This window comes from Phascolarctos cinereus, unplaced genomic scaffold, assembly GCF_003287225.1.
Source record: "Phascolarctos cinereus isolate Bilbo 61053 unplaced genomic scaffold, phaCin_HiC Scaffold_4;HRSCAF=312, whole genome shotgun sequence".
Classification (NCBI taxonomy): Eukaryota; Metazoa; Chordata; class Mammalia; order Diprotodontia; family Phascolarctidae; genus Phascolarctos; species Phascolarctos cinereus.
The window spans coordinates 145,861,783-145,879,657 of record NW_027555847.1 but is presented as its reverse complement, the minus strand read 5'-3'; the positions used below and the strand labels follow the sequence as shown (position 1 = coordinate 145,879,657).

Below are 17,875 nucleotides of genomic sequence, written 5' to 3'. Positions count from 1 at the left end.
AATGATGCAGAGAGCTGGTTGTTAAACATTTACCAGCACACCCCTGCTCAATTGCCACCACTGATTGCTCTATTCAGGTTGCTTAGGATTGCTGGAGTAAGTCACAAAATTAAACTGATGAAATTTATGCTATGTTACTTCAACTTGGCACTAACAGGTGCTTAGCCATCTCTCTAGAGTACTGCTTTCCTTCCTTATCCCCCATGGTGACAGTTCCAAACTTTTCTACTCCAGATCCCAAACCTCTCGCACCCCTCCTTTCCACCAACCTAGCTTATAGTAGATGACTTAGTTTCCTACTGCACTGAAACTGTTGAGGCAATCTGACAAGAGGTCCTTCAATTACCCTTCTTCACTCTTCAAAAGTTTCTCAGCATTACTTCTTCCTCCTTATCTCAGAGGAAGAGGTAGCCTTACTCTTAAGCTCTGTGCATGGGTCCTATCTTATCCAAGGCATATATTGCAGATAGTAGTAGATCCATCTTATAGATGAGAAAATTGATGCTTAGAGAAGTTAAAGGTCTTGCCCAGAGTCACACAGTTACTAAGGATCAGAGGTATATTTGGAACCCAGGTCTTCTTGACTCCAAGTCTCTTACTGTATCTACTATACCAAACTTCTGAAACTGTTCTCTTAGAATTGTATCTACACAAGAAGGAGTTGTACCCTGTGGGGGTGTCTTTCCCTTTATAGAAGCATAGAAAGAAAATTCATTTGCGTAAAATTTAGACAAATTTATAATTTGAAGAACACTTTTGTAGCTTGCTCAGTGTCCCACAGTAAATGGCAGAGCTAGGTCGAGAACTCAGCTCTCTTGCCTCTTATTCCAGGGGTCTTTCCACTACATTTCCTTCTCAATAGATTAAGAGGCCATCTCTATGTAAAGTATTTTCATTTAAAATTCTAGGTAAGGGCCCGTGTATTGATATTTCATCTCCCTTAAATGTTTTTAAAAATAAGAATTTTCAACCAGAGATGTTGGTACTTTAAAGGAAGTTTAGCACCCCCTCCTCTTTTTTAATTAAGTCCAACAAGGTTCCAGTATTGTTTTTGATCAGGGATATCAGTTATTATACATTAAGGAAAGAGTTCCTTTTAATAATTTTCTCAAATTTGTGTTTGGGTGAATTTAGGTTTCCTTAAAGTAGGGTATACATGTGAAAAGATTATCCTATATAAATAACAATTATATAATATCTAATAATATCTAAATATGCAACAGCCTCCGTTATGACCCTGGAGTTTATACTATTACATCTCCCTGCAGAAATAACAGGGCAAAGAGAGAGAAAAAAAAAGAGCTTCTAGGGCTGAAGTGATAGGAGCAAGTTACTATAATTCAAAGGTTTGTCAGCTTCCTTATCAATCAAGAGACTCCTATAGCAGTGACAGCATCTACATAAAAAAGCAGAGGAGTAAACAGCATGCACTCATTGACGTTCCATTCCAACTTGAGCATGCATGTGCTGGGCCTGACTCTACATGGAGCCAGGGGGAGTAAATGGCCCTTCCACTGAGTGAAGATGTGATTTCATAAAATTACCTTGTCCAAGGTATTAACTAACTAAAGGTGTTCACTCAGAATTCAGAGGAATGCCTTGTTTGCATTAAGTATTCTACTCCCCCTGATTCAACATAAATTCAGGTCCTGGGTTAGTACAGTGATGTTAACAAGGAGAAGGTGTAAGGTAAACAAACACCTTTCCACTATGAATGTTGCCTGAAACTGGAGAACCCTGGACATCAGGCAGGGTGGACCCAGGAGCTGTACAGACTGGACTATGCTGCTGGCTGGATTTCTGTTCAGATAATCCTGCGGCTTTTTTCCTTTGTGCTGCAATTTGGGACAAAACACTATCTATGCTGCCACCTAAGGAGTTATAAAGAAATATATGAAATGGGTACATGTCAGTGGCAATAGCATGTCACTTAATCTCCTCATCCTAATTCTTAATTTATATGATTATTATGGTACAAGGGAAGCAATAAAAATGGTACAAGGAAGGGGACCAACACTATCAAAATTTGCTCTCCCCAGCTATGAATTGGTACAATCTTTTGGAAAGCAATTTGTAATTATACAGTTAAGTGGCTAAAATGTCCATATCCTTTGACCCAGAGATTCCATTACAAGGCTTATACCACAAGGAGATCACTGACAAGAAGAAATGCTCCATATGCACCAAAATATTGATAGCAGCACTTTTTTGTGATAGCTAAGAATTAGAAACACAGTTCAATTGCTCTTCAGTAGTCATGCCCTTCCACTGGGACATGGTTAAATCAACTGTGGCAGATCATGGAATATTATTGTGCTGTGCTATAAGAAACAATGAACATGATGAATACACAGAAGCATGGGAAGACTTATATGAACTGATGCAAAAGGAAGTAGGTAGAGCCAGGAAAACACAATGACTATAACTATGTAGATGAAAAACAATCACCACAAAACAATTAAAACTGCAATATTGCAAAATTTATAAAGAAGTAGCTTGACCTCAAAGAAGAGATATGAGAAAACACTTCAATCCACTCCTTTGCAAAAGTAGGTGGTGTATGGGGCTGGAATATTGCATATGATGTCATGATGTCAAATATTCTTTGATATGTTGATTGGTTTTGCTGAGGTTTTTTTTTCTCTTCACCTTTTTCTTAAAAAAAAATCCTTTATTATAAGGGAGAGCTATTTGGGAAGGGGGAAGAAATGGGATACAAAGTGAAAGCTAGATTATGTAAAACTGAAAGATATAAATAAAAATCTAAGAAAAAAAGAGAAGAAATGTGTTCCTCTCCTTAAATGACACTCCCCACCCATTCCCCTTAAAAAAAATAAAACCAGGACTGTCATTTCTATAACAGTAGAGTTCAGTATGGATCACAGGAAGAATGATATTTGGAGTCACTGGAAAAAACTCTCTTCTCCTCAACCAAAAAATAGCAGCAACTTACTACTTATCTTTGTCAGACACTGCCATTCAAATATGAAGGGATTTTTATCTAATAAATTAAAATCATTTCAAAGGATTTCATCACATATAGCATTTTTGTACCAATTCTGTCCTAACACTATAAAGAATCTCATGACAGGTATCAAGCTAATGCTGAGGGAGCAAATATGAATCTTGACAAAAGCAAACCACTAATCAAGCTAGATAACAGATAGCAGAAAGACCCAGATAATATAATTACCTACAATCTATTAGCTTTCAAAGCGGTCTCATTTTTTGAGACAGCAGCAAAGACCAGAAAAGGGAGGCTCCAGGCCTCCTTTTTAAAAATTTTTGCTTTAAATGGGGATTTTTAAGAATAATTCTTCCAAGTAAAGCCCAAATAGTTTGCCTTCAATGTTAAAAAAAAAAGAGAGAGAGGTAGCATGGTGTATATAAGATAGAGGGTCAGTCTTAGAGTGATGGAATCCTGGATTTAAGTCCTGCCTTTGATATATACTGGCTGTACAACTGTAGACAAATTATTTAACATTGTGGATGCTAAACCCAAACATAATCTACCACATACAATATGATTCTAGGTTATTTCAAAGTCATTAGGAAACACAGAGGAAACAATCAAGGCAAGAGTTATGATGTGATTGGCCTGTGAAGTCCATAGTACTGCTCAGGTTGATAGCTAAAAGTGCTCATCCAACTACTAAGAAGTGTCTTCTTTCTTTTGGAGAGAAAATGGCAAACTAGAATGGGTCCAGAGAAGGGGCAATGAGGCTGGTAAAGGGACTCCAAATGACAAACCATGTCATATGAAAATTAATTAAAGAATCCGGGGAATACTGGTGGTGATGATAGGGGAAGAGGGGCAAGACATAGATGCTGTTTACAAATGTCTAAAGGACTGTCACATAGATGAGGGATAAAACTGTTTGACTTCAGAGGGGAGAGCTAGGAACAGTGGGTAGTAGTTCTAAGCAGGCAAATATTGCCTTAACATCACTAACAACTTATAACATTTAGATGGAATACATTTCGTCATGTAGTAGTGAGTTCCCTAGTACTGGAGATGTTTAAGCAAGAGCTAGATAACCGCTTGTAAGAGATATTCTAGAATGTATCAGATAAGAGAATACCATAGGTGGCCGCAAGGCCGCAGGTTCCCCACCCTGGAATAGACTATCCTCTGTCTCTTAAGATTCTGCTTTCTCATTGTACACATTTTCAGACTCTGCTGATGTGCTGGTCAGTTTTGTTGAACTACTGTTTTGCCACTTATTTTTTTTTTTAATTCTGTGTGAAAAGAGTATGGCTCTGGATATGGAAGAGAGGAAAGATACATTTGAAAATGAATGTGATATAAAAACAAACATGACAAAAAAGAAATCTAAAGATTCTGTTTCCATAAAGTTTGAGTTAACGTCTTGATGTTTTTCATTTTTTATATAAATTTGAAGAAAATACATACCTGATCTGTTATGTAGTTCTCCACCATGTCTGTTAATTCCACCTATGCCATTGGACCCACCAGAAGAGTGGGGTGATTGGTTGAAATTTCCTGAATTTGTAGGAGAAGTAGGGCTTCTCGTAACAGATGGAAATTTAACAGGCCTGACAGATGTCTGAAAGAGTAATATTGTATTTTAGTATATTTATACTTAGTATATTCTTCCCACCCCCAATCCCACTGATACAAATAGAAATATAAAACTTTCAGACAAGGAAGGAAACAGCATTTATTAATCATCCACTATATGCCAGGCACTCTACTGAGCACTTTACAAATATTCTCTTATTTGATTGCCACAACAGCCTTGGGAGGAAGAAGCAAACAGAGGTTAAGTGACTTGCTCAGGGTCCCACAGGTAGTAAGTGTCTGAGGCTGGAATTGAATTTAGGCCTCCCTAATTCCAGGCCCAGCACTCTGTGCATTATGGCGCCAACTAGTAGCCACTCTAATAGAAAAAAGGAAATCTTGTAATTGATGACAAGGAGGATAAATCCTTAATGAAGAACATACTTTTGAATTTATAAGATTCTATTAAAGTCATTATGTAACAACATGAAAATGAAGAGCAGTTAAAGTTTAAGTAGCAAGTTACACAAATATTCTCCAAGAGCTAATTGGAAATGATGCCCATGTCAGGGACCCTCTCCCTTAATTTGACAATCTAATAAGGATATGAGCTTTCACTTTATCTTGCTGGGAACCATGCCTCCATGTCATTTCTTGACCACCATTTTTACAACATGATGCTTATAGTTTGGTCATCATTCTCATATTCCTCTCCTACCAATTTCCTTTTATGTGCTGTCTTCCATCATAAGAATGTAAACTCCTAGAGGGCAGGGATTATCTTGCTTGTGTGTATTTATATCCTCAGTGCTTAACACACAGCAAATACATAATAAATATTTCATCCATCCATCTATCTATCTACCTATCTACTGTGTCTCTCTATTCTACCTGTGTGATTCTTAGAACATTCTTCCATTTTCACAACAATACCTCCAATTTCACAACAATTACCACTGTGACTACAGAATTGGACTGGAGCTATAAAGGACTGAGAGATAATTCTTATTTTTATTTGTTTCATGGGTTAGCATGGTCAAAGAGTTCAATACCAGGTGGCCAGACTATTTATGATGAATCTTTACATACTTCACTAAACTGGGCCTCAAAGAGCAGCCATAGTCCATTTCTAGGACCATATTAAAAGCCTTCCTAGCTTCTTGTTAGAGTTTGTGCTTCACGGCATGACCTTCAAGAACCCGAGGTCACCTCAGCATCACATGGAGGCATCAGAACAGGACTGTGTGGAGCCCTAACAATGAGAGCCATCCCCAAGTGGAAGTGGCTGAGGCATTCAAGTAAAGACTGAATGATCACTTGTTATTGGTATGATTTGGTTAGGGGTCTGATTTCACTCTACACCAATTAAAAGCCAATCAGACCATCTATATTTATCTGTTCTCAATATGAAAGAAATTCTGAATGTGAAATTAGATCAGATCATACAAAAAGACCTCCCACACAAGTGTCTCACAAGAGAAAATCAGTTACAGATATGGATATATAATTATCAGAACTGGAAGTCACACCACTTTTCTAACTAGGACCATCATAAACTTATGTTAACTAATCTTAGCTAAGTGGGCCCTCACAGCCACAAGGCACTGCTTTTATTTTTCCCAATTAGCTCTCTAGTATATTCCCCAAACTGTTCCAAAGCTTCTCTTTTCTCCTCCAGCCTCCCCTCACCCTCATACTTTACTGAGAAAACCGAAGCAGTTTATCATGAGCTCCCTCTTTACTTCCATTCTATGCCTCAAACTATTTGATATCCCCCATTCCTCCCTTTATTCCAGTCTCTGATGAAGAAGTAGCCCAGTTCAGTCCCTTACTACCTTTGTGGTTTTGAGTAAGTTTGTTAACCTGTCTGGGTCTCATTTCTCCAAGTGACTTGCCCATTACACAAGACTTAGTAGCTACTACTATAAAGAAGTAGAGAACATGGAATAAAATATTACAAAAGGCAAAAGGTATAGGCTTATAATAATAATTTACCAAGCAATATTAAATATAATCCTACTAAGGAAAAAGAGAGCTTTGGCAAAATAGAAGACTTTCAAGCATTCCTAATGAAAAAACTGAAGCTTAGTAGAAACTTTGAAATATAAACATGGAAGTAAAAAGAAACAGAAAAAGGTAAATTCAAGCTAGCCATCAAAAAAGACTTTATAAGAATGAAGTGTTTGCATTCTAATGGGGAGGGAAGGGGGGTGATACAAGCATCCCCTAAGAACCATGATGTCAGCAGGGACCATAGTAGGAGTCAAATAAGATGGAAGGTCTGGGAGTACTTTTTCTTTTTCATGATCTTAAAAGAAGAACAGAAAGGTAAGGAGTGGAGGAGGGGAAGGATATACTAAGGAAGAAAAGTAGAAGAATAGAAGAGAGACTTATTTCATATAATCTGGTGCAAGCTGAAATGTATACAAATGAGGAAGGGGTGGGGAGGAGCAGGTATTACTTGAAAATCTCTTTGAACTGACAGAGAGTGAAGTAAGCAGAATGAGACCAATTTAATACTATAAAAAACATTGTTAAAGGATGTGTTATAATGTTTAATAATCAGCTCTCCAGGAAAAAAAAATTTTCACCATCACTTTAAGTCTAAACAATCAACAACACAACAAATCAAGCTCTGATCTGAAGCATTTGCTGGTTTCCAAGGTGTAAATGCACACACTGGAAATTTAACAACTGGCTCTCACCGGTCAATTTGAGCTGGCTCCACATGTGGAAAGACTTAAGAATTATGATCAATGCAATAATCAACCATGATTCCAGAGGAATAATGATTTAGACTGCTGCCCATTTCCTGACAGAAAGGTTACAGACTAAATATGCAAAGTGAGATGCATATTTGTGGACATGGCCAATATAGGAATGTGTTTTGCTTGACTATGCATATTTGTTGCATGGGTCTTTGTTTTTCCCTGAGGGAGGTGGGGGCAGGGGTTGGGGAGGAGGTAAGTGTTGGAGAGAGAAAGGACAGATGCTTATTAATTTAAAAAATTAAATCAAGTAATGTAGCCTGTGGTCACATAGCTACTAAGTAGTAGAACTGTAATTCAAACCCAGATTTTTGACTCAAATTCTAGTGCTTTTTTCTATGATACCACACTGTAATCACAAGCTTTGACCATAGAACTTCATTACTTACCATGTCAGAGTTTCCACTGCCAACAGGATGGTATTTAACAGATCTTTGTGGCAACGTGGCCTTCATTTGTTCTGTCTGACCATCTCTATTTATCCGAGTCCGATCTGAGTTCCACAGCTCAAAATTTGAAGGTGGTAAAAAAGGAGGGATCACTGCTTTCAGCTTGTCATTTGGGAGTCTAGTAAAAGGAGCACTATTTCTTAACTGAAACAGAAAACAAACCTGATTTTTAAAAAGCTACTGACAGTTTCTTTGGTTCTAGAGTGAAGAGGCTGATGGTAAGGGAAGGGGAGGTTGAGAACATCAGTGTCGTAAAAGTACTTTGTACAGTGATCTCCTTTTGCCCTTGTTGCAAAATACTTTTCTTAAAAAATATATTTATTTATTTTTATTTTTCAACATTCACTTTTATAAGATTTTGAGAATGAAGAACAAATAACAACAACATTCTAATGCAGAGGTTCCCAAACTGATTTGGCCTACCACCCCTTTTTAAAAAAAAATTACTCAACGCCCCCCTCCCCCAGGGAATCTACTTTCTTTAACCTTTTAATAGTTTTTTGAAATTTGTATCATTTCAAATATAAAATTTTTTAAATGATGTATCTTAAATTTAATAATTTATTGTAAATTTATGGGTTTTTTCCTGCATTGAAATTTTGATGATGCAATATTGCATCTTGGAACTGTATAGTATCATGTTGTAAACAAGTCATTACATGCACATATTCCTGCTGATGCCTTCAGGACTTCTCAACAATACGTGGCATTCTAGCCTACCAATGCTTGCTTGTTAAGACCTGTCTGTGGACTTGATCACTGATCAGTTATAACTTGCAATTTGTGTGTTTATTTGGAAAATAATGTAAGCACTATGACTTTAACTCTGGTACACAACAGATGAAACATATACAAACAGTTTTTCAAAATTTTCTCATCTTCTCTTCTTTCCTTGTGCTTCCCTGCCCCCTTATTTTTATTCAGTGCCCCCCCAATTGCACCCAAAGCTACTACCACCCCCCTGGATCATTTCAGTACCCCTGGGAGGAGGGAGGGAGGTGGTATCACCCACTTTGGGAACCTGTGTTTAATGGAATGTAACACACAAAAGGGAGATGAAAAGTGGGTTGGGGCAGGGGGAAGGAGGTGGTGGTAAGAGGATCAAGGTACCCTTTGAGGTTATTATGTTCTAATCTAAAGAGTCAGAAGCAAAGTTGTCCAGCCTAAACCCCTCACAGAGTGAAGGCCCCAGGAGGAACTCATCAATGGGAAAAGAGAACTGGCATGGCAGAGGGATATTCAAGAGTGAGAAGGCCACTTAGGTAGATAGATGTTTCAGGGTGAGTAAGCCCCAGGTGCTAGGGAAGGTTCAGAGTGGGAGGGATAAATGGAGAAAGTATTTAGAGTAAGGGGGATAGAGAGAGAAAAGAGAAAAAGAGAGATGGGAAAGAAATGGATTGCAGAATAAGACCTACAAGTGGCTTCCCAGTCCCTGTTGTGGGAATGACAAGCTTTGAAGCTAAAGGTGAAAAGACTGGGAAAAACAACAGGCAGGACAGACTGGGCTACATTGGCCTACCTGTTACTGGGATCTGGTGCTGACTAACACTAGGAAACTTTAAGCATGAGCCTTTTCCAGTGCTGCTTTCCATAATGGAGAAAATTAATGTGAAATACATAATAATTTTAAAATACTTAACCATTGTTGTCAATAATGTATCTTCTTTTTCTATTCTTGTATTGGTAGAACCTGAAAAGCAAAGCAGATACATTTGGAAACCTGATAATCAATATCCCCAGGACATTAATATGAATGAAAGTATAAGCCTCAGTTTTTAAATTCTGAAAATATTCACTTTTAGATTTTTTAGCTCTTTAATAATATTCAATTTCTTAATTGAAGAAAAGCATTTAAAAATTTAATACATGCTTTTGAGATTTCCAAAAGTAAACTAGGAAATACAACATCACATACATGGTGACAGGGTCACCAAAGAATATAGAACTTTAGTGTTAGAAAAGATGACCTAGTCCAACCTCATGCACAAGGCAAGAATCTTCTGTATAGCAGCTCTGACAAGTGATCATCCAACCTTTGGTTGAACACTTAGGATCCTAAGATTTGGAGCCAGAAGAGATCCCAGAGATAATCTAGTACAAACACCCTCCCCACCCCATCCCCACTTTACAGATGAAGAAACTAATTCCCAGAGAGATTAAGCAACCTGACTATCACCAGTTCCTAGTCCCTCTAACTACAAATCAGTTAGACCACAGTTATTTCCTAATCCTACCAAGCCTTGACCGACTTTTGTAAGTGTCTGCCTCCTGAATATTTTTTCATGTTTCCTCTTCCATGCACTGAAGGTTCAGGGGTAATGGGAAACTCACTGCCATCCAGGGTGGCCCATTCCACTGTAGATGAGCTTTAATTTTCAGAAAGTAAATATAAAATGCAAATAGATAAAGGCTTTGGGATCTCTACAGCATGAGGCACTCCCTTCCCCAACATAGATCCTAACATAGGGATGATTTAATAATAAAGCTAGGGGGTTGACTGAGGCATAGAAGTTAAGAGACTAGCCCAGATTCACTCGGCTCATAGGTATCAGAGGCAGGTTTTTCTGACTCAAAGACCAACATTCACTATACCACACCATACTTAACAGGTACCAATTTTTTTTAATGTTTTTCTTGGTCTTCAGAGCAAGAATGGGAAGTATTGTATATAGAAGAAATTACCTTCCCCCACCAAATGATAAGACAGAAAGAATAAAAATTAAAACTCTCCAAGAAATAGGGCAGAAAATGTGTATTTTCTAGAAAAAAACTCCCAGAATTTTACTTTCAGTTTTCAATAACTAAGAGGCTGAAGGAGGTCCCTGACACTATACTATGGTATCCAAAAGTGGACTTTTCCTACATATTTAATAAGAAATGTGATAAAATGTCATGTCTCCAAACTTTTACTGGAAGAAATGTTGTTGCTGAAATGACTAGATGCAGAATAACTACCTTCCTCACTTTAAAAACAAAAAGTGTCTTATGAAAGCCTTGTAAATAAGAGTGAGAGATGTGGACTGACACAGCAACTAGATAGATTTGATCTTGACTGACTAATCCATGTTGTCTGATGGATAACTATAAACCAGGAGATATATTTCTAGTAGTAAGCACCATGGTTCCATCTTCAGCCTCATTCTGTTCAGTATTTTTGTCTAACATTTCACTAAAGGCACTGATGGTTCATTCATCAAAGTGTGTGAATGATGAAGTTGGGAGCGATACTTAATACACTATATAACAGAATTAGATCCCAAAAGATTTTGAAAGGTTGGTGTAAGGGACTAAAGGTAAGATAGATTTCAACAGTAAAAAAATTTAAAGTGCTGTAATTGGTTTCCAAAAAAACCAACCCCACAAGTACAAGATGGGTCAGTCACCACTATAAAATCCATAGGAAAAACAGCTAGGGATTTTCACAGAAGCACCAAAACTGTGAATTGGAAGAGACCTCAAGAGTCCATTTAGTCTAACCTGTAATCAACCAAAACCTTGCTACAACGTTCCCAGTGAGAGTTTGCCTGAAGACCTCGAAGGGGGTATCCACTGTCCTCTGAGGTATCCTAAGTCCTAAGCCTTTGAACAGCTCTAATTATTAGGAAGACTTTTTTCCCTGTGTTAAGCCCAAATCTGTCTTGGGAAGTTCTTGCTACTGTTCCTCGTTCTGTCCTCTACAATCAAGGAGAACAAGCCTGATTGTTCCTCTTCAAGTATTTGGAAGACAACTATGTTGGTTCCCTCCAAGTCTTCTCTCTGGCCAGCTCCTTAAAGAATAATTCTCTGCTTTGAATAATAGGAACAAGACTCACGCTTATTTTTTTTTAATTTTCTCTGAATTTCAATAATGACAGTCACACAATCCTTGTAACAAATTATATCAGTGGGGGGGAAAACAGCCTATTCAACTGCACAGTTTTTACTTTACCAGTGTCCTTGCTCTGGGCAGCAATGTCGGGAATTCCAGAATTTCTTGTCTCATCCTGGGGACTTGCTTTCATTGTAGAATCCAGAGATGGCTCAGATTCATCGGTGAAAGGCATAGGGTGATTACTGGAAAGCCCCCGATGTAACGTTTGGGTCAACTTGAGCTTTCGGAATCTGTTGGACATTCTATTCCACCATGACTGAGGAAGGGGCACCCAGTAAAAGCTTGGTTAGGCCACAATCAGATTAGCTAAATATTCACATTTTTCCTTTGAGCTATTGCTTTAATAGAGACACTAATTTTAAAGATTTGAAGTAATACACTTTACACATATTATCTCCATTGATCTTTGTAGCAATTCTCTGAGGGAGGCAAAGATGATGTAGTACTCTTCACTTTACAGATACTGAAATGGAGTACCAGAAGAATTCCATGACATTCATGATGTAGAATAAAAAGCAATGGATTTAGAGGCAGCAAAAACAGGTTTGAATCCACACTCTGCTACATACTGACTAGGTGATGAGTCACTTAATTTGTCTGAACCTCATTGTTGTTGTTGTTTAATCATTTTCAGTTGTGTCTGACTCTTTGTGACCCCATTAGGGGTTTTCTTGGTAATATACTGGAGTGGTTTGCCATTTTCTCCTCCAGATCATTTTAAGGATGAGGAAACTGAGGCAAAGGGGGTTAAGTGACTTGCCCAGGGTCACACAGCTAGTAAGTATCTGAGGCCAGCTTTGAACTAAGGAACATGAGCATTCCAGACTCCAGGTCCAGCACTCTATCCACTGAGCCACCTAGCTGAACCTCAGTTTCTTCAATCTGTAAAATGAGAGGTTGGATTAGATGAATTCTAAGAGAATCTAAATCTAAATCTAAGAGAGAGCCAGGACTAGAACCAAAATATTGTATTTTCTTTGAAAAACCTAAAGAAATGTCTCCGTTTCCTCCCAGGGGTCCTTACCATCTTATATCAACAACAACAATAACAACAAGCATTTATTAGGTGCTACTGTGTGCAGAGCACTGTGCTAAGAGCTGAATAAATACAAAGATAAAAAGCAGTCCCTGGTCTCAAGGAGATTACAGTTTAGTAGAGGTGTAATGTATTGGGTCCTGTGTCTGCTCCCAGTATAAAGACAACAATGGCATTAGTGAACGGGTGTTCACAGTAGTGAATACAGGCAATTCAGACTGTGCCAAGTCTTGCCTTTCTTCAGTAATTCACTAACTGAATTGATTCGGACTGCTACACAAATTTTTAAAACATAAAACTTACAAGAAGGAATTTAAGGTCCCCAAACAGGCTTTCCCCACAGAGAAAACAAAAATTAGTCTGGTCATGGGGATAATGGGGAGATTTATAGGGTATCTTTTTTTTCCACTCTTGTCCTCCAAAGTACCCAGCTTAACTGCAGCACAGGTAAGTCTCATAGTCAGAGACAAAAATCATGAAAAAAAAAAGTCCCTATCAGGTAGCAGACATTCTGGAAGCTGGAGGTAGCTTGTTTCCATGTAATCAGATTATGTCCTGGGAGTTTTTCCTAGAACAACAGATGGTAAGAGTCATACCTCCAATAATAGCTGGCAAGGACCCTGTAATCCATTTTTAGAGAGTCCTTAGTTTTGGTTCCTTTTTCCTTCTAACAACATAAATGTCTCTCTTCTCCAAACTCAGCAATCTCTCTCCCTTCTCCAAGTCTTAATATAGGCTGTCTCTCATATCTGGAATAGACTCTACCCAACCCAGCAGACAAATGAAAACTGTATTTTCACATGAAGGACAGTTCTGGTGCCATCTCCTACATGATGCCTTCTCTGATTCCCTTAATTATTAGCAAAAGGCCATTTTTCAATTTTTTATGATAAATGGTCCATAGTCAGGGTTTCAACTTCATATTATCCATTCAGGTTTATTTCTCATTTCCCCCCATTTTTCCTCCCACCATTGATAAGACAAAAGGTATAAGATAACCCCTCCTCAGATAACCTGTTTTTTTGTCTGTGTATAAGTTGGATCTCCCCAATACAATGAAAGTTCCTGTTTTGTTTTTGTATTCCCAGCCCTTAGCACAGTGCCTGAAACATAGAAAGTATTTATTATATGTTCATTAAATTAACTAAATAGTCTTAATTTTTAAAGCAAAGGCAAATCAGGAAAAAAAACAGATGATTCATGTTTACTCAGAATATGTGCCTATGAATTAAAAACTATAATTTCAAGCAAACTCAGTTTGCAAAAGTTGTCTATCAAGTCATGACATGATGATATGCTCGTATTTATCAGACATGTATTAAGAGTTGGAGTGTGGAAGGAAGGTAGAAAATTAGGAGAGAATTTTTACAACCAGTCTCTCTGATAAAGGCCTCATTTCTAAAATATATAGAAAATTAAGACAAACTTATAAGAACACAAGCCATTCCCCAATTGATAAATGGTCAAAGGATATGAACAGACAGTTCTCAGATGAAGAAATTAAAGCCATCTACAGTCATATGAAAAAATTCTCTAAATTGTTATTGATTAGAGAAATGCAAATCAAAACAACTCTGAGGTACCACATCACACCTATCAGATTGGCCAACATGACAAAACAGGAAAATGATAAATGTTGCAGAAGATGTGGGAAAATTGGAACACTAATACATTGTTGGTGGAGTTGTGAAATGATGCAACCATTTTGGAGAACAATTTGGAACTATGCCCAAAGGGCTACAAAAATGTGCATACCCTTTGATCCAGCAATAGCACTTCTAGGGCTATATCCCAAAGAGATCAAATGAATGGGAAAAGGACCCACATGTACAAAAATATTCATAGCAGCTCTTTTTGTGGTGGCAAAGAATTGGAAATTGAGAGGATGCCCATCAATTGGGGAATGGCTGAGCAAGTTGTGATATATGAATGTAATGGAATACTATTGTGCTATAAGAAATGATGAACAGGCTAACTTCAGAAAAACCTGGAAAGACTTATATGGTCTGATGTTGAGTGAAGTGTGCAGAACCAGGAGGACTTTGTACACAATAACAGCCACGTTATGCAATGACTAAGATTGTTAAACTGAACCCTTCTCAGCATTAGAAGGATCTAAGACATCTCCAGAGACCTCAGGATGGAAAATGCTGTCCACATCCAAAGAAAGAACTATGGAAGTCAAATCGCTCTCACTTATTTTTACCTTCTGTTGAGTTTTGTTTCATTTTTCTGATGGTTCCTCCTATTGCTTTTAATTTTTACTTACAACTTCACTAATGTGAAAATATGTTTAATGGGTATGTAAATGTGAAGCCTATATCAGATTGTGAGCCTTCTGGGGGATGGTGGGGGGGGAGGAAGGGGGAGAAAAATTTTCAACTCAAAAGCATATGGAAGTGATTGTTGATAAGTCAAAATAAATTAATAAAAAAAAAGAGTTGGAGAGTGGGCTTTAAATAACCTGACACAGTGTGTAAGAAGAGTCTTTATAATCAAAATTAATTTATCAGTTTAGTTTCTTTTTTTCCTGACAATCACCTCTCAGGATATTTGGCTAAATTTTAAGACTAGCTTTCAATTTTTTGACTTGATTTCTTTTTTCTAAATGTTCAGCAGTCAGTATTTCTTCAATCTGATATCTAGCCAGGCTTTCATTCTCTTCCCTATTTTTCCTCCTATAAATAATCACTGTCCCCAATCCTTTCTGTTCAGAACAATCTTAGTTACTGCTCTTTTTGACCCATTTACACTTTGTTTCATGATCCTTTTTTTGGTCCCTGTAAAGAATAGCACAAATTACCCAGAATTCTCAGGGGGTATAGACCATCATGCACAGAGACAGTGTGTGTTAATAGAGAGAGCAGGCCTCAAAGCCGCGATGACGCTCAAGTCCATCCCTTAGCACGTAATGCATGTGTGATTCTGGGCAAGTCACTTAATCCCTCCATGCCCCAGGAAGAGATCCAATGCTAGAAATTACAGGGTAGTTGCCCTTTACATTGGTAAGGGGCCTTCCTCACCAGGGCTTCCCTAGTATGATAAAACCACAAGTTCAGACAACACCAAAAATAGAACAGACCTCACTTGGGAAGAAAAAACTTTTCTCCAAACAATAATGGTCCAGATAATCTAGCAAATATTAACAAAATTAATGCCTGACTTCATGTATGTGAATTATCCACAGATAATCTTTCTGAATTGCAAGCCAGCTTCCCTTGGATACCCTGCATGTTCATGGGAAGTTTTTCCAGTTGGATATTTTCCTGATAAATGGAGATACCCCTTCAAGTGTCAAAACTTTTTTTATTCCATATTTTTTTGAAGAAAATATTTTAGAAATATATCCTTACATACTTAACTTTTTCAAAAAGGATATACATGCACAATACATAATAGGGAAAAGCCTTGGACTTAGAATAAAAAAAATTCTGGGTTCTGCCACTTCCTGTGTAACCCTGGATACATCACTTAACCTCTGGAGGCCTCAGTTTCTTCATTTGTCAGAAAACTGAGTGTAATAATCTCTAAAGTTCTCCCTAGCTCTAACTCTATGATCCTTTGACTTGGTTTCAAGTCCTGGCTCTGATACTTAGCTGTGTAACCTAAAGCAATTCATCTAAACTCTCTAAGTCTCAGTTTCCCTCGGTTTGTTGCAAGGAAAGTGCTTTGCATATCATGAAGCACTATGGAAATGTGTTGTTGTTGTTGTTATCACCTCCAGGACTAAATATAAAATCCTTAGTTTTTAAAGCCCTTCATAATTTGGACCATTCCTACCTTTCCAATGTGACACTTATTTCCCTTCCATATCCAGTGACCTTCTTGCTGTTCCTCAAATAGGATGCTCCACCTCTTGACTCTGGGCATTTTCATTGACTGATACCAAGCCCTGGAAGGCTCTCCCTTCTTGACTTTGCCTCCTGTATTCCCTAGCTTCTTTCAAAAATCCCACCTTCTGCCAGAAGTCTTTCTGGATCCCCCTTAATACTAGAGCCTTCCTTCTAAGCTTATCTCCAGTTTGCCCTGGATAAATCTTGTACATACAAAGTTGTTTGTATGTTGTTTCCCCCCCTAGACTGTGAGCTCTTTGAGAGCAGGGGTTATTTGTGCCATTCTTTGTATCCCCATCTCTTATGTGCCTGGTACATAATAGGTGCTTCGTAAAAACTCAGTGACTAACTGACCTCTAGATAAATGAGGTCTTATTGAGCATAGCTCATGTTTTTGTAGGGGACCATCCACAGAAGAATATGTAAGTACTAATTCTCTAGTGACTATAGTATACTACTGACTATAATGTAAAGAAATGGGGAAAAAGAGACCACAGATAATCAAACTGAGTGATATATGATGATAAATGGTAAACATATTGCTTTCAATTCCTCCAGAAAGATGCAACTGCCTGCTATGGAAATAAGGTTGTTCTATGAAATGCTGCAATTTTAAAGGATTTTTATGCAAGAAAACAAGCCTAAAGTAAGAGTCTACTGGTCACACATATGCTCCTTTCTTTTTTGTTGGGCAATGCATACTTAGGTCCTAGATAACCAAGTGATGGGTAGTCATACCTCTACTATCTATCTACACGTGTATATTCCTCACTAGTAAGGAAGGAAAAAGGCAAACCTTCAATCCACCTCTGTCATCTGGCAACACTGGTACACTCAAGGATTGTCTAATCCTGGAATGGGGCAAAGACGACTGGCTGATTGACTTGCTTTTGTCTTTATTTACTTGCATGCAGACTGATGCCAACAACCGTACAAGTTCTGTATCTATAAATGCAAAAGGAGACATTTTACCTCTAAGTAGTATCATTAGTCCAAGATTTACTGGTATGTCCTACCAAAGGTAGGATTTAAACCCAGGTCCTCTGACTTCAGAACCAATGTTCTAAACATATACCATGTTATGGTATACCATGTTACCTTCTAAGTTCTAGAAGGTTGTGTCAGGCAAATTAAGTGGCTTGCACAGGATCACACAGCTAATAAATCAGAGGCAGAATTTGAACCCAGGTCTTCCTGACTCCTAGCCCAGGACTTTATTCTGTATACTAGGATGTCACCTGATCAGTTAGGTCAATAAAATTATAATTACCTTTGAGAATCTTTTCAGTTAGCAAAAGCATAATTAAAATGTGGCTGAAAATAAAAATGCTTAAGTTTTTCTTCTTCATCAATTAAATATTTCGGCATATAAACTCTGCCCTTCTCACCTTATGTC

At 37.8% G+C, this 17,875-nt stretch overlaps 1 protein-coding gene across 1 annotated transcript in view; it reads right to left on the bottom strand.

Moving 5' to 3' along the window:
* ANKS6 (ankyrin repeat and sterile alpha motif domain containing 6) overlaps positions 1 to 17,875 on the bottom strand; it is a 74,938-nt gene that overhangs the window by 20,441 nt on the left and 36,622 nt on the right. The window contains exons 6-11 of the mRNA XM_020995526.2: positions 17,276 to 17,424; positions 11,668 to 11,866; positions 9,380 to 9,429; positions 7,680 to 7,883; positions 4,415 to 4,568; positions 1,702 to 1,871 (exon numbers count right to left, since the gene is read on the bottom strand). Of these exons, the coding sequence (XP_020851185.1) occupies positions 1,702 to 1,871; positions 4,415 to 4,568; positions 7,680 to 7,883; positions 9,380 to 9,429; positions 11,668 to 11,866; positions 17,276 to 17,424 (926 nt within the window). The remainder of the gene's footprint in view (positions 1 to 1,701; positions 1,872 to 4,414; positions 4,569 to 7,679; positions 7,884 to 9,379; positions 9,430 to 11,667; positions 11,867 to 17,275; positions 17,425 to 17,875) is intronic.